This window comes from Symsagittifera roscoffensis, chromosome 6 (assembly GCF_963678635.1).
Source record: "Symsagittifera roscoffensis chromosome 6, txSymRosc1.1, whole genome shotgun sequence".
Taxonomy (NCBI): Eukaryota; Metazoa; Xenacoelomorpha; order Acoela; family Convolutidae; genus Symsagittifera; species Symsagittifera roscoffensis.
In genome coordinates, this window is record NC_087067.1 from 32193307 (window position 1) to 32214743 (window position 21437).

The 21437-nt window shown below is 38.5% G+C and overlaps 1 protein-coding gene across 1 annotated transcript in view; it reads right to left on the reverse strand.

Annotated features, from left to right (window-relative positions):
• Positions 1–11896: 11896 nt before the first annotated feature.
• Positions 11897–21437, reverse strand: part of LOC134848884 (zinc finger RNA-binding protein-like) — a 49725-nt gene continuing 40184 nt past the window's right edge. The window contains exons 4-5 of the mRNA XM_063866400.1: positions 12608–13354; positions 11897–12509 (exon numbers count right to left, since the gene is read on the reverse strand). Of these exons, the coding sequence (XP_063722470.1) occupies positions 12228–12509; positions 12608–13354 (1029 nt within the window). The 3' untranslated portion in view covers positions 11897–12227. The remainder of the gene's footprint in view (positions 12510–12607; positions 13355–21437) is intronic.

Below are 21437 nucleotides of genomic sequence, written 5' to 3' on the forward strand. Positions count from 1 at the left end.
ACAATAGTGTATCCAACTTTAAATGATTCACTTTTTGTTGCATACACTGACGATACTGGAAACCAAGTTAAACCCTACCCCAGAAACGGGAACTATTCAAAATGCCGGCCAACCAAAATCTACTTTTCTCACAAGTGAAGATTTGCCGCCACTTAAATTCTTAACTATTCAAATTGACTACGAAGCTCATATAGGAACCAAATTGGACTATATTCTTTTCAATAGCTTCTTCATGCTTAGAACGGCCTAATTGGACCTTTTGCAAAATCAATGTGAGCTAGAACGCGCCTCAATCCTAAATACTTTAATGCTTTCACTTGAATGCCCACGTTTGGCTGGCTATATTTTAACTCAGAACCGTTCCATGTTCTTTGAGACCAATAGCTATGTTGCTTGTCTCTACCATTGTCCAAAGTTTTTTTCACTTTGCAATTAATGGATCAATGCTATAATCGCATTCCCATTGTGTATAAGGAAAATATTCGATTTGTCGATCCAATTACACGACAAACCTGTCAAACGGCAGATCTACAAGACTGTTCCGACAAACAATTAAATCTTTTTCAACTAGTTGTTGATGATGACAAGTCCTGGATTGAAATAACACTCCAATTCACACGGGTTATAGGACCATATCTCTTTAAACAAAAAGAAAAAATTCAACAAATTAAGCATTCTTTAGATTCTAGTCATTTGAGCGTAAGGGTAACATGATTTCCAATAATTCAGAAATGAAAAGAATACTGCAAAAAGTATCCAGGTCTTTTCTAAACGCTCAAAAATTGCTTTTCCCAGTTTCATATGGCCCGCTAGGCTCTTCTCAGACAATATATTTGAATTATCTCATTTTCCAGACTTTTGGAAAAACGAATATACCCGTATATTCGGGAAAATACAGTACTTCTAAGAAAATTGCGGAATAGTCTTTGCCTCTTTTCTCGTTGAGAACTTCATACTAGATTGCATAGTTTTCATAATAAAAGCCATGCATATTCACAAAATTTCCGGCCGCGCACTACATTTTGGCAAAGTTTTGCTTGCTGCCTCATATAACATACTTTTCACTTCTATAGTGAACTCGATTTTCACTCAAGTTGAGCAAACTGAAAAATTAGAAGAAGAACGTGATCAAAATATACAAGAACCTCTTTTAGAGGAAGTTGATAATATCAACCAGGATCGCATGTATCCTCGCATCCAATTATCAGGTTTTGATAGACGAAATCAAAAGTTGGAGCACCCAACAAACCCAGTCTAATAAAAATTTTCTACTTGTTCTAGGATATACCAGCGGATTCACCAACTTTCAACTTAACACTTGATGACGGCTTGAGAGGTTTTGAGAAATCTTCTCCCTCTACTACCACCAACCGATCCACTGGACTCGCAGCTTTCAACACCGACTCAACCACCTACTACTTCGACTACAACGGCCCCTACTGCAATGTCGGCCTCAACACGATCCTTCGTTGTACCACGACCTCACACAACTTCAGCTGTCTCAATAGCTACAGCATCACAGCCACCAATATCTAAAAGTTTCACCCCCTAATTTCAAAATACCCCGGGATCCCACAAATTGTCGAATTGAGAAACGAACCCAGATAGTAAGACCATATAAGATACTGACGGCAAATACACTGGTATCAATTTCTCAAGATCCTATGACCATTAGGCGACAGCCATTACACACCACTGAATTACATACCAAGTTACATATTCAGTTAAATCGAGAACGGCATATAAATTCCATCACTAATCCTGGCTTCGATATGGATCTCAATTATGCTTTGAATCCGTTAATCAGTCACTTTAAATTAGAAGCCTACCATCCCATAAAGAAAATGTACTCAATAACCAATTCCCTTCTTGAGAATCAAAAAATATATGTTCACGCAAAGTAACTCACTGCAAAATTGCAAACCCCGCAGTTGGATGTTTACCCTGAGCAATTTCAATGTAGCCATATATATGAAACCCATCAAGTCCGGAAGCTAAAAAAGCAAATTCACAATTTAAAACAAAAAACCTCCAACTTATAGCCCGGTTGGAAGAAAAATTATAAAAGTTTATCTTTTCTTTTTGTTTAACTATGTAGTATAGCTACTAATTGTGTCTTTTCAACAATTTTGATTTTGTGTACTTAAAAAAACAAAAAACTAAAAATACACCCTTTTATATAAACCAGTCCTCCCCAATTACGCATACGGACACCCACTTCTTATACTTCACGACGAAAAGGAAACTTCAAGAAAAAGATATCCAAGGAATGATAATAATGAACTGAACTTCAAACTTTTGAGAAATAAATTAAATTTGATGTATTTAATTTTATAATTTGATCATTTGGTTGTGTAAATTTTATTTGATTTATGAATGTAACTGTTGCATTCAAATTCAAAACAAAGAATCAGACTATATAATTAAAGACACTTCCTGCCCGTCTATTCATTCTACCCAAACAAGGTATTCTGAAAAGTTTATGCAGCAGGTGATGAATAAACCGCAAGCTCTTTGTGGTCATCCCACAATAGTGTATCCAACTTTAAATGATTCACTTTTTGTTGCATACACTGACGATACTGGAAACCAAGTTAAACCCTACCCCAGAAACGGGAACTATTCAAAATGCCGGCCAACCAAAATCTACTTTTCTCACTAGTGAAGATATGCCGCCACTTAAATTCTTAACTATTCAAATTGACTACGAAGCTCATATAGGAACCAAATTGGACTATATTCTTTTCAATAGCTTCTTCATGCTTAGAACGGCCTAATTGGACCTTTTGCAAAATCAATTTGAGCTAGAACGCGCCTCAATCCTAAATACTTTAATGCTTTCACTTGAATGCCCACGTTTGCCTGGCTATATTTTAACTCAGAACCGTTCCATGTTCTTTGAGACCAATAGCTATGTTGCTTGTCTCTACCATTGTCCAAAGTTTTTTTCACTTTGCAATTAATGGATCAATGCTATAATCACATTCCCATTGTGTATAAGGAAAATATTCGATTTGTCGATCCAATTACACGACAAACCTGTCAAACGGCAGATCTACAAGACTGTTCCGACAAACAATTAAATCTTTTTCAACTAGTTGTTGATGATGACAAGTCCTGGATTGAAATAACACTCCAATTCACACGGGTTATAGGACCATATCTCTGTAAACAAAAAGAAAAAATTCAACAAATTAAGCATTCTTTAGATTCTAGTCATTTGAGCGTAAGGGTAACATGATTTCCAATAATTCAGAAATGAAAAGAATACTGCAAAAAGTATCCAGGTCTTTTCTAAACGCTCAAAAATTGCTTTTCCCAGTTTCATATGGCCCGCTAGGCTCTTCTCAGACAATATATTTGAATTATCTCATTTTCCAGACTTTTGGAAAAACGAATATACCCGTATATTTGGGAAAATCCAGTACTTCTAAGAAAATTGCGGAATAGTCTTTGCCTCTTTTCTCGTTGAGAACTTCATACTAGATTGCATAGTTTTCATAATAAAAGCCATGCATATTCACAAAAATTTCCGGCCGCGCACTACATTTTGGCAAAGTTTTGCTTGCTGCCTCATATAACATACTTTTCACTTCTATAGTGAACTCGATTTTCACTCAAGTTGAGCAAACTGAAAAATTAGAAGAAGAACGTGATCAAAATATACAAGAACCTCTTTTAGAGGAAGTTGATAATATCAACCAGGATCGCATGTATCCTCGCATCCAATTATCAGGTTTTGATAGACGAAATCAAAAGTTGGAGCACCCAACAAACCCAGTCTAATAAAAATTTTCTACTTGTTCTAGGATATACCAGCGGATTCACCAACTTTCAACTTAACACTTGATGACGGCTTGAGAGGTTTTGAGAAATCTTCTCCCTCTACTACCACCAACCGATCCACTGGACTCGCAGCTTTCAACACCGACTCAACCACCTACTACTTCGACTACAACGGCCCCTACTGCAATGTCGGCCTCAACACGATCCTTCGTTGTACCACGACCTCACACAACTTCAGCTGTCTCAATAGCTACAGCATCACAGCCACCAATATCTAAAAGTTTCACCCCCTAATTTCAAAATACCTCGGGATCCCACAAATTGTCGAATTGAGAAACGAACCCAGATAGTAAGACCATATAAGATACTGACGGCAAATACACTGGTATCAATTTCTCAAGATCCTATGACCATTAGGCGACAGCCATTACACACCACTGAATTACATACCAAGTTACATATTCAGTTAAATCGAGAACGGCATATAAATTCCATCACTAATCCTGGCTTCGATATGGATCTCAATTATGCTTTGAATCCGTTAATCAGTCGCTTTAAATTAGAAGCCTACCATCCCATAAAGAAAATGTACTCAATAACCAATTCCCTTCTTGAGAATCAAAAAATATATGTTCACGCAAAGTAACTCACTGCAAAATTGCAAACCCCGCAGTTGGATGTTTACCCTGAGCAATTTCAATGTAGCCATATATATGAAACCCATCAAGTCCGGAAGCTAAAAAAGCAAATTCACAATTTAAAAACAAAAAACCACCAACTTATAGCCCGGTTGGAAGAAAAATTATAAAAGTTTATCTTTTCTTTTTGTTTAACTATGTAGTATAGCTACTAATTGTGTCTTTTCAACAATTTTGATTTTGTGTACTTAAAAAAATAAAAAACTAAAAATACACCCTTTTATATAAACCAGTCCTCCCCAATTACGCATACGGACACCCACTTCTTATACTTCACGACCAAAAGGAAACTTCAAGAAAAAGATATCCAAGGAATGATAATAATGAACTGAACTTCAAACTTTTGAGAAATAAATTAATTTTGATGTATTTAATTTTATAATTTGATCATTTGGTTGTGTAAATTTTATTTGATTTATGAATGTAACTGTTGCATTCAAATTCCTTTAAGGCTGACCCAAAATTAGGTCGAGCATAACATCTGCTAACGATAATCAACTATTTGAACAAAGATCAACGGTTGACTGCAACATCTGCTACCGATAATAAACTAATTGAACAACATCAGGAAGATGAACGAAAATAGCTCCGGTTGATTATTAATTACCTCGCTTGATTAGCAGCGTAAACTAGAAAAATATCCTTAGTTTTTTCTTCTCCCAATAGGAGGATGCATATGTTATGATTTAAGATTGAAACAGAAACATGCGTTATTTAATTTTGCTCACAAAGCGTGACGCCGCCGCCACCACAAAATCAAAATGTTTTTATCCCTTTGCAAAAGGAAGGGAAATGCTATCGGAATAACTCGTATAAAGTTTTAAGCATTGGGAAATAAAACGACTATTCTCGCTCTATGCGAAGAATAACGATTCTTCTCGTAAAATACGAGCATAGGAAAGATTCTTCTCGTGAATTACGAATGCACGAATAGCGTTCACGAAAGAATACGAAGTTGAAAAGTAACTTCTCATTTGATACGACAAATTGGGAGAATTCCCATTTGAGTATAAATAGAAGCTAAAAACTACTGGAATTCATTCCAACAAATTCTAACAAAATACCAACACCACTCTCCTCAACCACTCCAACCCTTCTCTAAAAAATACTATCCATTCTCAGTAAAAATATCTCTAATCCTACCCTTGAAATAAATATTGAGTCAAAAGGCAACTTGCAGTAAATTCATACTAACTTATTTTCTAATAAAAAATTTCTCAGGGAATTTTAGATTTACTTTCTACGATAGAAAGTAGAAAGGACCCTATATTACTAGCAAGCGTTTCATCCGGCGTAAATAATATTGCTAGCGTAATAATGGAGGGCTGCTTTGATCGATGGATGGCTGGATGGATGATTGGATCCAAAGATGTTTGGTTGGATGACTGAAGGACTGGCTGAATAAGTGGATGAACAGCCAGATGATCGATGGCTGGCTACAATGAATTAAAAGATGAATTAAAAAAATGAATAAAAAGATGGCAGGATTGATGGAGGTCTATTTTGATAGGTGGAAGACTGATTCACTGGGCCAGATGGATCCTTCCTTCTGGTAAAGTGGATGACCCGCAGATGATTAATGGCTTGCTGAAATGGGTGAATCATTTTTGATATTTTTGATAGATGGAAGACTAGTTGACTGGATCTACTGCTACTTTGATGGACGGATGGCAAGATGAATGAATTGCTGATTGGATTGATCAATCGATGAATAATTCTATGGTGGCTTGATGGATTGGATAAAGGGCTGGTTGGGTCGATTCATGGAAAATTGAGAGGAGCTATAGAGAGGGAGAGGTAGTTGAATACATGGATGGCAGAAGAGATGAACAAATGGATAGCTAGATGGATAGTTGAATGGATGACTGCTTGCATTGCTGGGTTGCTCGAGTGATGGCTGATCTGATGGATGGCCGTTTTGATGGATGGATGGGTATTTCAAGGAGTTTTATTGGGATAACCGGAGGACTGTTTGAATATATGGATGAACAGCCGTTTTATTGATAGCTGGTTTAGATGGCTGGATTGTTAGAAGATTGGTGGGGGTCTTTTTTGATAGATGGAAGAATTGTTGAATGGATGGATTGCTAGTTGGAAGGATAGATGACAAGATGAAAGGTTGGCTGATTGGATTGATCAACCGATGACTAGTTGTATGGTTGCTTGATGGATGGATAAATTGCCTGTTGGGTCGATTGATGGAAATATTGAGAGGAGCTAGAGAGGGCGAGAGTTAGTTGGGTTTATAGATGGCAGGAGAGATGAACATTTGGATAGCTAGATGTGTTGTTTAATGAACGAATGCTTGAAGGTGCTTGAAGGGTTGGGTTGCTTGAGTGATGGCTGATCTGAGGGATGCCTGTTTGGATGGATAGATGGGTGGTTCCAAGGATGCTTAGTTGGATGACCGTAGGATTGTTAGAATAAGGGGATCAACAGCCGGATTATTGATGACTGGCTTGGATGGTTGCAATGCTGGATGGATAAACAGAAAGCAGGTTTGGTGGAGGTCTGTATTTATAGATGGAAAAATTGTTGGCTGCTTAAATTGTTTGTTCGATGGACGGATAGCGAGTTGACTAGATGGTTGATTGGATTGATAAGTCGATGTTTAGTTGTATGATGGCTTTATCGATGGATGAAAGGCTGATTGAGTGGATGCATGGGAGTATTGAGAGGAGTTAGACAGGTAGAGAGGTAGTTGGACACAAAGATGGCAAGACAGATGAAAAGTGGATGGCTAGGTGAGTGGTTAAAAGCATGAATACGTGGAATTATGGGTTGCATGAGTGGTACCAGAATTGATGGACGGCTGCTTTAATCGATGGATGGCCGGATGGATGAGTGGGTCCAAGGATGTTTGCTTGGATGACTGAAGGTTTGGTAGAATCAGTAGATGAAGAGCCAGATGATTGATGGCTGGCTATGATGGATGGATTGTTTGATGAATGAAAAATTGAAGGATGTTTAAAAGGGCAGGATTGATTGAGGCCTAAATTGATAGATGGTCGACTGGTTGACTGGTTGGATTGACGGCCGGATGGATTATATCTTCCCTTCAAGTGAATGAATCGCGGATAAGTAATCGCTGGCTTAGATGGGTGCATCGTTTGCTGATTGAACAGATGGCAGGAATGATGAAGGCCAGTTTTTATAGATTGAAGACTGGTTGACTGGATCGACTGCTAGTTGGAAGGACGGATGGCAAGACGAAGGGATAGCTGATTGAGTTGATCAATCGATGAGTAGTTGTATGGTGGCTTGATGATTGGATAAACTGTCGGTTGGATGGATGCGTGGGAATATTGAGAGCAGCTAGACAACCGGAGGCGTGGTTGGATACAAAGATGGCAGGAGAGACGAAAAATTGGGCAGCTAGTTGGTTGGTTGAGTAGATGACTGCTTGGAGTGATGGGTTGCTTGAGTGATGACTGATTTGATGGATGGCCGTTTTGATAGATGAATGGGTGGTTTTGAGGATGATTGGTTGAATGATAAGAGGGTTGATTGAATAAATGGATGAACAGCCGGATTATCGATGGCTGGCTTAGATGGTTGAATTGTCAAATAGATAAAAAAAAGGCAGGTTTGGTGCAGGTCATTTTTGATAGATCGAAGACTGGTTGATTGGATGGATTGCTAATTGGATGGACCGATGGCAAGGTAAAAGGATGACTGATTGGATTGATCAGCCGACGACTAATTGTATGCTGATTGATTACTAGATTGATTGAGGACTCAATGCATAGCGAGATGGGTAAACGACTAGCCGAATGGATGACCAATTGGGTGAATGGCTGAATTGAGAGTGGAATTTATTAAGGTATTTATGGTCAGGAGCATAGATAGCTGGTGGGATGGTTGACTGGACAGATGAGTTCTTTGGCGGAGAGATGGCTGGTTGCATTGGTTGCTAGATCGACAGTGGACGGCTGCATGGTTGCCTGATGGGATGCAAAACTGGCTGCATGGATGGATGGGGAACGGGTGGTTATCTAGATGAATGGATATCTAGATCTTTTATCTAGGTCCAAAAAGATTAACTTATGTTGGTTTGAATTAGAAAATTTTCTTAAACAGACTTTTTGCTTACCTGAATCTGCATTATCAACCTATTTAAAGCCAAATGTAGTAAAAAATATTAAGCTCATGCACAAAATTGAACTTTGATTCATTGAAATTGTAATCCAATGACGGATCTGTTTAAACTTGGTGACTTGTGTAAGGAAATTCAAGCTCTGATCATTATGTAAGAAAACTACTAAAAGAGATTAAAAGTTGAAAAAATTAAAAATAACACAAATTAGAACTTTATATCAAATCGGAAGATGTATATATACAAAATACACACCTAGTCAGGTTTACGTCACCAAAAATCGGTTGCACATCGATATATTAGATCAATCGTTAGGTCGCAGATTTCAATTGAAGAGGTGGTATCAAAATGCAATCGCAAAATCAGTAGACTGAAAACGATTTTGATCTAACAGGTGTTCAGTTTCATCCAAATTTTATCTGCCATCAGGGTAGTGACGCAGTTTTTAAACTATGAGTTTAAACTACGTCTCTATTCTCCAAAAACTTCATTATTTGATACAGTTATCGATGAGATTAGAAAACGTCTCTAATATCCAATAATTCAAACTTCTTCAAGACTTCGAAAACAACTCATCATCAACTGCCCAAACACTTTTTGTTCAGTCTCCGGGCTGTTGCCTGGCAAACTCAATAAGAGCCCACATGCCATAAAAAGCCTGTTGATGTACTGAAAATTAAATTACATTTATTCCTTAATCCGGGTATCAAGAAAACAAGGCAGTTAGAAAGATTGTTTTTTCACGATGTTGGAATTCTTGCACTAGCTTCTTTTCGAAACTCTATTCTTGTGAGGGTTCAGTTGTGGATCAGAAGTCTGCAAATTGTAATAAAGCGTATAGCTTGGAGGTGAATATTCAAAAAAAATTTATACTTTTTCATAAGTTAGCGTTTTCATGCATTGATTGTTCATACGTGCTTCAACTGTTCAAAGTTAGGACTGAAGGAAACAAAAAAAAACAAAATTAATTTCAATGAATAATTATATATAAAACTTAATTTTCACGTATCGTGAAGTGTTCCCTTGAAAATTTCCAAAAAATTCAGTCTAAAGTAATGACTGCAGCGGTATTTGACTTAGGCGAGCCCTTTTGTGCTGATTACTAGATCTAAAAACTGCGTTATCAGAGCAGATGATTGAAAGCTCATGCATCGGAAAAAAATCTTTTCAGAGAAGGTACGAAAGTTGACGTAAAAAAGATGAAAAATATCCTGGCTTGCTAGGCTTTGAAAGTGCAAGTTTAAATAATGTACGTATTCGGTCTGAATATGAATTCAAGAGTTGAAACTAAAGTCATAATTACGAGTTCAATGTACTATAATCTAATAACCAGTTAGCGAATGCATTAAATTTCTCTCTTTATGAAGAGTTGTTTAGCCAGAGAAAAAGGTTTTTTTTTTCTCGTAACAAACACCTCTGAGCGAATGAGAATCATTTACAATTATAACTGTTCTTCTATAATTTAATTTTGACTGAAGTGTTAAGGAAAACACATACAAACGGATGATGCATATTGAAAGCTTCAAGTGCTTAATCTAACTTGAAGTTAATGGAACAAATAAGTCCAATTGCAAATTTTAGGAATTTTGAGCAATCATTAAATTTGCTTAAAAATTTTAATGCAACCTAAGGATTTGTTTCAAATTAGACAGTTAATTTCCCAATTTTAAACGCTCATGAAAATTGATATACATATTTATTATCTCTAAGTCTTTCTTTTATGCAGACATATTTGCATAATTTAGATTGTTAGAGGACTTATTTGCAAGTAATCAGCTTTGGAGTCAAAATTGATTGTTTTATGGATGTTCTACTGTCAATTTCGCTTTTCAGTTTTCTTTTATGCAAAAGAAAAAATTTTTTTACCAGCTGGAAGTGACAGTTTTGAAATCTTAAGTTTAAACTACGACGTCTCTTTTCTTCCAATACTTCAAAATTCGACGCAAATTTTGATTAGGTTACAATACGTCTCGAATATCCAAATATTTCTCAAATGATTTCGAAAGAAGTTTGTTCTCAACTGTCCAAAGCGTTTTTTGTTCAATTTCTTGCTGACTGCCTGGCAAACCCAAAACAATTTAACTTCGATATCTTGGGAACAAAGACATAGTAAAGATTTTCAAAAATCTAAATTTATGCAAAAAATAGCATACCTACACACTAGAGAACCTGTTCTAGATTCAGCTATAAATAGGGTTAGAAAAGAATTACAATGTATATTTATTATTACATCATTTGTAATAGGTTGGTTGTTGATGATGTAGTATGAAATAAATCGTAGTCATCACTTAATCCATGTACCAAGACAGTTAGAAAGAATTTTATTCACGATGCCGAAAGCCTTACAATCGTTCCACCAATAAACTCATTCTTAGTGACCGCTCCTCAATTTGTGCTAAACAAAATCTTTACTTACAAGCTGGAAGCTTTCAGTGCATAATAAAACTAATGGAAAAATCACAAGTTGACTTAATCAATTAAGATATCATTTAAATTGAAACTTTTCTTTTCTGATTTTGCTTCAATTCCTTTTCTACGGATAATTATGCGCAATTTAGACTTTAAGAGGACTTTTTCGCAAGTCACCTCTTCGGGTGTCAAAATTATTTTTGTGGTATAATTTTGCCCTCAACTTTATTTCTTCTGAGTTTTTGTATGCAAACGGTCAATTGTAACTATTCTTACATAATCGATCCTGTGTACTTCCTCAATTTCAAGCAGTTTAATTTTAGTTTTTTTTCATCCGGTTGTTCTATTTCAGATCTAGTAGCTTGTTCAGTATACAACGCACTGACATTTATGAGTGATCAAAACAATCCAACTCAATTAATTATATCATCAGAATTTGGCGACTTCAAGTTCACTGAATTTTATTAGAAAAACAATTTAAATATTAAATTTCATGATTCGTGTTTCTACCAGGAATATGAAAAAAGTAATTTTTTTTCGACATTTTTGACTTATTTTTTTCCGTCTTTGCGTCTTCCATTTGCTAGCTTGCAATGCTATGAGTGCTGAACAGCAAGTGGTGCAAGGCTCTGCTTCACCACTTTGTATGACATCACCTTTCACACGATATGAGCTGTCTTTGAAGTAGCTACAGTTTCGATTCCAAACCATTTCGTCATAAGAATGGACAGTACGTCTCTGATAGTAAGCCAGCTCTTGAACTTAAATTTATTATGAGCCAAACTATCATTTATTATGAGCCAAACTGATTCACTCATTCTATATTAACAAGTCGTAAAACTGAAAAGTCTAAGCTCCGATTTGATGTTTGCTGATTGCAAAAATAGTTACGCTCCAAAAGAATCAAAACGTTTCATCAGTTTAACTGCCCATCATTGGATATCATCGATATTGCAGTTTAACAGAAATGACAAATCTAAAAGACATTTGGCAACAAGTTTATGGACCGAAGAAAACCCCAAAAACAACAAGACTTTTTTCATTAATTAACACTTATTTCAAAAGATAATATCAACCAACTGAAGGACCGCAGCTGATAAATGTTCTTAATATACTGTTATGTTTTTCCTTTTTCTAAAGGTAGGAAGAAAAATATTTGCTGCAAGCCTTCAAACAAAGAAAAAATTAGTTCAATGTTCCGAGTTTCAGAATTTTGTATTTGGTAGTTTTATTGCTATTTATGACTGCGCCGCCTGTGTACACTCCTTTTTAGCGGGAGGAGGTTGAGGGTTTCCGTCTTTTTTCTCCGCAGTGACCAGATGGTCTGCTACGGACTCAGATTCCACAGTATTGCCGGATGATTTCCCGGCGGCAGCACTGTGCTTTTCTGTAGTCTCTTCTATGTCCCCAGCCAATTCATGTTCGACCACCTTGCGTTTTTTGTCCGTCGTTCCGAGTATTTTATCAGTTTGACCTAGAGCTATCAGCCGGAGAGCATGCTGAGAACTGGTTGTAATGTCCTAAAAAATATTAACTGCTATTTTGACAGAGGGCGGTACGCCAGCAAGCAAGGTAATGTAGAAAAAGATCTGAGTGCTACACTCATAGCTGAACTGACCTGACAATCTTGCAGCTTGACAACCCTGGCTGCATTAGAGTTTGACTTTTCACATGGATCAAGCACTCCCGCCTCTCCTGGAAGCAGAAGACCAGAAGCGATGATTTCAAAGAACCGACGCAACAACTCGGCGGGACCCATCTGATGTGCCACAGTTCGTAATGCCTTGTCGCAAATGAGTTCCATGATGTAGCACGGGAACGAGTTCCAAGTGGGGATCCTGCGACAGAGATCTCGTAGAATACGGACGACTAGACAGAGTGTCGGCTGGCTTTTGCACTTGAGGTCGAACCACTTGGCTCTTCGAGTGTCGGCTAAAGATGCCGCGCATTTAGCCTGGTCCAGAATTCTCTCATGGCCATTATTGCCGTCCAAAGTATCTGGTTCTCGCATTTCGGGAGAAGTGATGTGAACTGTACATTGCAGCGCACTCTCGCTCTTGCTTTTCACTGTTATCCAAGCATTTTTGGCGCTCCAAGACACAAGGAATGTCTCATCAGTGATCAACTCCTCCAGCTTATCGTTGAGCACGTGACATACATTCGCAGCCAGTACTTCAGTTGGCTTCTTGTCACATAAGACCACAAGCTCTAATTGTTTCTCTCCTTTTAGGAGGATGTTTTTGGCCAGATACCCCACACGCATTACGCCCTTCAACTCTTTCGTTTTGTGCTCGTGGTCAGCTGCTAGTTTTTCTGCTACTGCTTTCAGACAAGTCTCTATGTTCATGAGGAAACTGTCCGCCACCTGAACAGAACGACTCAACATGCGCCACAGCCAAACTGACAACTTCATATGACGACACTTCTACAGTACTGATTTAAATTATCCGGACAAAACGAACAAAATTTGAATTTCAAACGCGTTTTTCCCAAATTTGGTTAATATTAGACTTCTTATCAATTGACAAAGTAGTTTCAGCGTAATTTTTGATTAATTGAAAAAAGCCGAAATCACCAATTTTTGGGTTAAGTTTTTGGTTGAGATTTTCGGAGAAAAAATGCACCATATTAGTTCTGATTGATTTCTAAGCAACTTTTGTTCTCTTCACGTTTTGTCTAATATTAACCAAATTTGGGAAAAACGCGTTTGAAATTTCAAATTTTGTTCGTTTTGTCCGGATAATTTAAATCAGTACTGTAAAAGTGTCCTGATATGAAGAGAACAAAAGAGAACTAATATGGTGCAATTTTCTCAACCAAAAACTTCATCCAAAAATGGGTCATTTTGGCTTTTTACAATTAATCAAAAATTACGCTGAAGCTACTTTGTCAATTGATAACAAATATATATCACAAGAAGCCTCTTACACAGCCCAACCAAATCCCAGAAGAGTTAAATATCCAAAATCCTGTATAAGAGAAAATATTTTTGCTAGATAGTTGTGGTAAGGTGATGTAATGATGTAAGCTCAATTGAAAAAGATATTGTTTCAAGAGTTAATTCTAATCCGAAACTTAGTTTTCTCAATCATTAGACAGTTCCGTGAACCAGCTCATTTTGTCGTATCATCGTACGCAGAGCCAACGTAAAACTAAGGTCTATTCAGTGATCAACACTGAATGACCTTGACTTCAGTTTAACAAAATATATAATTACAGATAACGATATGCGTCCCAAGGTTAATGTGCAGCGAGGTTAACATGATTACTGCACATGCAGTATGTGCTGTACCACACTCCCCTTGGGATAAATAAATTTTATATAGTATACTTACAAAATTTAAAATAACTATGAGTTTTAGTACTCAGTTTAATCAGTTTTGAACAGAGTTTTGTTCACCTGCAGGTGCCCTCGCATTTCAATTTTCCTCTGGTCTGTTTTGTTCCTCTGCCAAATTGTCATAAGAATTTAGTGGGACCCGCCATGCAGCATTCCAGGTTTTCGTAATATCCAGTGCCTCGCTTCCAAATTTTCGTCGAAAAAGATGTTTTTCAAGCAATCCTATTTTCGTTTCCACTGGCTTGTTTACATCAGTTTTAAACGTTGCCAGTTTAATCCTGTACGCCTCCAGTGCCGCCTTATTGAGGTCTGTTATATCATGTTGTGAAGTAATGAGTTTGACTGAGTGTTTTACAGGACTTCCATATCGACTGGGACCTTTGTTTTTTGTCTGCCTTTCGCTGCGTCTCACTGTTATGTCGCTTTCGTCTGATTCGTCTTAGAATCCCGGGGGTGCGTTGTTGCCTTCATCGCCGCTCGTAACCACAGTTTTTAAAATATTTAATATTTTCTGCAGCTTTCTGCGCTCCCCTTGTTAGGACCTGGTCGCCTAACAGATTCCAGTCCTCTGTGATTAGGTCGCGACTTTGGAATATTTCCAGTATTTTTTCCGCTGGTGTATTTCGAGTGATTTCTTTGCTTTTATCTTTCATCTCCTTCCTTCGGGTGGACGTGTTCAACGTATAAGTTTTCGCCGGAGATGAGTTTGTTTGTTTCTTCTTGTTCGTCTGTTTTGTCTTTCTGACTTACTGCTGCTGCAGCTTTTTGTTTTCTCGCCTCTTGACACGTTAGTTTTTTGTCCTTTTTCGGGCTCCTTTTGTTTCCGAGCTACTCGCATTTCCCAACACTGGACCTCCGTTTAACTCTATGTCTTTAGATGTTACATTTTGTTGGCTATCTTGGTATAGCGCCGCTGCATTCTCCATTTCCGAGCTCTCCTGGATTTCAGTCATTTCTTCCGAGTCACTGTTTGTTTCTCTTGTTCCGCCGTCTATTTTCTTTGTTTTTGATTTGGGTTCGTCTCCATGAGGGCTTCTTCTAGATTGATCTTTTTTCGGGCTTTTGTCTCTGAAGTCACTGGTGTCAATTTTTGATTCGGCGATATCGCTCTTTCTGTAGATTGCCCCCGCAGCTGTTTTTACTGTGTGTGGAGTTTCCGATCGCACTTTTCGCTTTAAAGGGTTTGTTAGAGCCTTCCCGCTCTTACTGCCCTCGTCTACCTCAGTAGGTTTGGTGATCTTTGGTCGTCCTCTTCTGGCTTGTTCTCGATGAAGCCGTAAACCACGAGCATAGGAGCTCTTTTCTTAAATCTGGGTTGATTGTGCTCGTCTCGTCGACTATCCGTTTTATATCGTTAGCCGATGTGTCCCTCCTGGTCGCATTCCATCGAGCGTTTGCTTCTAGCAGTGTCTTTAGAGCTTTTGCCCGGTCTCTGTCCTTTACTGACTCTACTTCTGATTTGAATAGAGTACTAACCTCTCTACTGCTTTGCCCTTTTCTCACGATTTTGACGTTGTCCCTTGACTGATTTATCCGGCTTTTTAGTTTTGAGGCAAGGAGGGCTGATCGCTTCAGGTGTTCCTTATCTAAACGATCAAAGTTTTTAATGAACTTATCCCTTAAGATTTTGAACTCGGTTTTTGGAAGTCGTCCGAAATGAGCTTCGAATGGGGAGCATTTAATCGTTTTTTGTTTGCTCCACCGAGGATCTCGAACTATCGTGCTAAGAGCAAGTTTTATTGATGTGACATTTGCATCCAATAACATAACTCCCAGTCTTCGTTTTATGGTTCGTTCGACCAGACCATATCTCCTGTGGTCCCCTACTGGGCAGAATTTTTGATCAATATTATGTTCGGAACAGAACTTTTTCATCGTTTTGCCTTTAAATCCCGAGAACTGGCCGGTTCTTATTTATTCCGGTATTCCGTGTGTATCAATATAATTACGTAGAAATTTCACCGACGAATTGCCCCCAGTCGAATTGTGACTTCTACCGACAGGAATTTTGTATATCTATCTATGGCTGTAAGTAGGTAAATTTTCTTCCTCTTCTTATCTTCTAAGGGACCCGCATAATCTAATTGCAACTCTTGCCCCGGCTGCGTAAGCAGTGGAAGGGTTTTGACGCATTTTTTGGTACAATATATATTTAACATTCTTACCATAGCGGGTACAGCTTCTACATTCCTCTGCCATACTCACAATATCTTTAAGCATGTGTGGCCACCACAGGTATCTAGATACGTCCAGCATGGCTTCCTGTCCTGGTTGGCCTCAATGGATTCTTTTCAAGACTGCATGACTTCTACCGACAGGAATTTTGTATATCTATCTATGGCTGTAACTAGGTAAATTTTCTTCCTCTTCTTATCTTCTAAGGGACCCACATAATCTAATTGCAACTCTTGCCCCGGCTGCGTAAGCAGTGGAAGGGTTTTGACGCATTTTTTGGTATAATATATATTTAACATTCTTACCATAGCGGGTACAGCTTCTAAATTCCTCTGCCATACTCACAATATCTTTAAGCATGTGTGGCCACCACAGGTGTCTAGATACGTCCAGCATGGCTTCCTGTCCTGGTTGGCCTCAATGGATTCTTTTCAAGACTGCATGACGTAGTTGTCCTGCGACGGCTAGTCGCCCGTCTACGAGGATGCAGTCGTCTACAACGGACATTTGGTGCCAGAGCGAATTCGTATACGGCCCCATCATTTCAAATGTGTGACGATCTTTTCGTTCTATCACCCTCCTCAGCCTGTCCGTCCATCCATGTATCCTCCGTTGTTAGTTCAGCAAGGAGATTTCGGTCAAAGAGCTTTGACAAGTTGAACGGATTGTTGTCTTCTATATGTTCTGTTTGCCGAAATTCGTCTTTTCTTGATTTTCTATCAATTTTTCGTCCCCCAACTAGGCTAATTTCTGGGCTTGTTGTCGGGCTATCAGCCGTAAGATCCACTTCTATAATCCTCGAGTCGTTCTTTTCGGGTATGTTCGCTTTTGGGCTGGACATTTCTGTTGACGCTTCTAGCTCCAGTAAATTTACAGGTATTACTCTGTCTGCTCGTTCTGATCCTACAAAATCCCAGAAGGCCATAAGCTTTTTGGGTTCTGAATAAGTTGAGGTTGATTGCCCCGTTTCCTTTCTCTGATTTATGATATCCACAAAATGAATGGCGGAAAGTGGATATCATGTCTTCTACCGAACTGTCAGATTCGTGCCCTCGTTGTACTGTTCTTGTTTTTCTGTACGTCGTTTCAGTCACCTGTTCGAGCATCTGGTCTGTATTCTTTTCGCGCTCCATTATTTTTACGGTCTTTTTCGGTTTTTTTCCATTCTACTTTTTCTGTTTTGACAATGTTTGTTTTTGTATTTTTGCAATTGTTTCGAGTGTCAACCGACTGTTCACAATGAGATAGCTTGCTTAAAGTGTTTTGCTCACAATTTGAGAGACGTGAGTTTTGACGTTATTCGTTCCGATCGAGCCCTGTTCGTTTTTGAACAGTACGGTTGCTAAAGCAACAGTGGGATGGCGTGTCTTTTAATTTATCCAGCGTATCTCTCAATCCAGAATGTTCTAGAATGTTTTCGTTCTGAATTGTGTTTACTGTATCGTTTAGCCGACTGCTTAAGCAATCGAGTGCTTTATGAAAACGTTCGATCGACGCTACAACGAATTTTTTATCTAAATATGACTCCGGCCACGGTTCGCCGTTTGGGTCTCTTGACAGACAATCAACAATCCCCATGTCTTTACCTGGTATGTGTACCACTTTAAATTGATAGGGTAACAACCGGTCTATCCACCTAGTTAGTCTAGATTGGTCCGTTTTGTCACATATGTTCTCCTAGTGCTGATGTAAGGGCTTTGTGATCTGTCGCTAATATGAATTCTTTTCCTAGTAAATAGTGTTCAAATCTATCTACCGACCATACTACTGCGAGCAGTTCTAACTCGTTTGTCGAGAGCTTTTTCTCTTGGGTGTTAAGATAACGTGATGCGAACGCAATAGGTACCCATTCTTTATCATCTGTTTTCTGCTCTAGAGTTGCACCGAGACCGCTGTGACTTGCGTCACATTTTACCCGAGTATCCTTTTTGGGGTCATAATAGTGAATTTGTGCTATCCTTGCCATCACCTTTTTTATGTCTTCGAAAATTAGGGAGTGCTGCTCCCCCCACTCAAATTTTTTCACGGGCAATTTAATATTTTTCATCTTCTTTTTCTCGTTTTCTTCTCTTAACAGTGGTCTAAGCTGATCGGTTAGACTCGCAGCGTTAGGGCTGAATTTAGAGAGGTGGTTAATACTACCCATAAACGATCTTAATTGCTTTAAGGACTTTGGGTGTTGCAGTTTTAGTATTGCCTCTATCTTGGTGACTTTTGGTGTTATGCCGCCTGGTGTAAGTTTATGACCTAGCCAGTTAGCTTCTGTCTGAAAAAATTCGCACTTTTCCAATTTTAACGCTAGATTTTCATTGTCCAATTTTTTTAACACGTCGATTACTAGTTTTTCATGTTCATGATTTTCACCCTTCGAAACGATCGAAATATCATCAAGGAAACAGAAGGTGTCCTTTACATGATTTAATGTTCGGTCCATGGCTTTTTGGAATTAAGCAGGCATGTCTGCTAATCCGTAGAACCCGGTGAGGAACCTGATGTTGCTGTTGCATGCCCACCTACTATGTTAAAGTTACACTGCTTAGCTGTTTCTGCATTTAATCTGATTTGACTATAGGCGTATTTCAGGTCGAGTACCGTGAAATAAAGCGTACCGACTGTATTGGCAGTTACTATATGACTTACTCCATCCAGTAATTCATCCATATTTGGCATCTGGTATTTGTTATTATACAGTTGCCTGTTTATGGGTTTTGCGTCTAACGCCAATTTAATCGCTAGTCTTTTTTCACCGTGATGACTATTGGCGCAATGAAACAGTCGCTTGTGCATTCGTCAAGTTTTGTTATATGACCCTCTGATAACAACTTCGATAGTTCTGCTTGCACCTTTTCTTGTATATGTATAGGAATCCTCCTACCTTTTTCTTGCATTGGGCATAGTGGGTATTTGAATTTTGTGTTAACCACGTGATTTTTTGATCCCCCTTTCGATCAAATAGAGGCGGGAATTTTTTGTAAGATTGATATTTCATACCTTCCGACTGCTCGCACAGTAGCACGTCAAACCTGGACCTTTTTGAAGGTGCTGATTTATGTGAAGTATGGATTCCCAATTTTCCTTGTAAATCTAGACCCAGAATTCATCTTGCTCGGCGTTCTGTAATTAACAACGATGCGTCTTTCACTTCCCACCCCGCTGAACGGATACTAGTACATAATGCTCCTAGTATTTGAATTGTTTATTTAATGTAGTTAACAAACTGCGTCGTCAGGTTCAATTCTTCAGCTGGAATGAGTTTGATCTGTGGAGCTCCCCCCAGTAATTGTTTTGCCGTTGTCCGGTTTAGAAACGATACTTAGAAACGATAGACTTCCAGTATCTATGGTCATGTTTATAACTTGCTTGTTTATTCTTACCAGCGCCTTCAACGCTTTTATTTAGAGCGACTTTGGGTCTCTTCGAATGTCAATTTTTCGAACATCTTTCGTAGCTTTGATCTCACTGTTGTCATTTACTCCTGATGTAATTTTTCCAATTATTCTTTCCTGTGCGTTGTTTAGCCTTGATTTGACCACCATAATTTCAAACTCATCGCAGGAATCAAAACTGTGAATTAAGTTACATTCTTCGTCTGAACTAGAGTTTTCTTCCGTAATCTCGTTCACTTGATTCGAGCGACACATTTTTGCAAAGTGGTTTTGCTTATTGCAGCTTTTGCAGGTTTTCCCCATAGCTGAACAACTTTTCAAATGTCCTTCGCCGAATGTTTTGCCACATCTGGTACATGGTTTTTGATCAGTTCGGGTTTTTGTTATCATTCCATCTCTTTTTGAATTGGTTCCTATTCCATCTCCTGTAGTTCTGGTTTTTATTCCCCACTGCCATTATTGGCTCTTGTTTTATTTTGATTTGAGGCCCAGGGAACTGGCCTCCACTTGAGCTTCGTATTACCGATTTTTGGAACGCTTGTGGTTTGCTTGCTTTGTTCAAATTTGATAGCTCGTTTGAGTTATTCATCTGGTGCGAACGTTTCGAACGTCGGGGTATCTTGAAGTGCAGTAATTTTCATTCGGTATATGAATAGGTCTCGGACCAGTTCTTCTTCCAATCCACCCAATTCGGCCGTTGCTGCTTGTGTAGTTAGTGCTGCATGAAAAGACTCCAGTGTCTCACCGGATTCTTGTGCTCTGGTGAATAATCTATAGCGTTCATATGTGATGTTTTTCGTTTTTTCAAATGATACCTTAGCTAATCTCACCATGTCTCTGAACTCAAGTTTTGATATTTCAGTATGTGGATTTTTCTGCACGACTTTTTCCCGTCTGTGCCTAGCGCCAGGAATAAACGAGACGTAAGTCGTTTTTGGACTTCATTGTAGAACACATTATATCCGACTTTAGGTCCGCGTTCCCTTCTTTCTTGTTTTTCTAGTATTGCTTTGTCTCTTCTTAGTCTATCTCTCGCTTTCCGGTCCGTTACTGCCTGTACATCTTCGGTTGCTCCCGGAGTTTCTGGGCGAGGCATTGGTTCATCAATAACTTCTTTTTGGTTCCTCTAGTAATATCTCAGGATTCACATTCTCTTTCACCGTTACTGCTAACATAAATTGGTCCAACCAAATTTTAAAATTCCACGGTGGAACCGAACTAGCTGATATCCAGAACACTGGGATACCCATTTCCGTTCGGTTATCCTGTGCCATGAATTCTGCTGGCTGCGTCATGTGGTAAGGTGATGTAATGCTGTAAGCTCAATGGAAAAAGATATAGTTTCAAGAGCTAATTCTAATCCGAAACTTAGTTTGATCGATCAATAGACGGTTCCGTGAACCAGCTCATTTTTTCGCATCATCGTACGCAGAGCCAACGTAAAACTAAGGTCTATTCAGTGATCAACACTGAATGACCTTGACTTCAGTCTAGTAACAATATATATAATTACAGATAACGCTATGCGTCCCAAGGTTAGTGTGCAG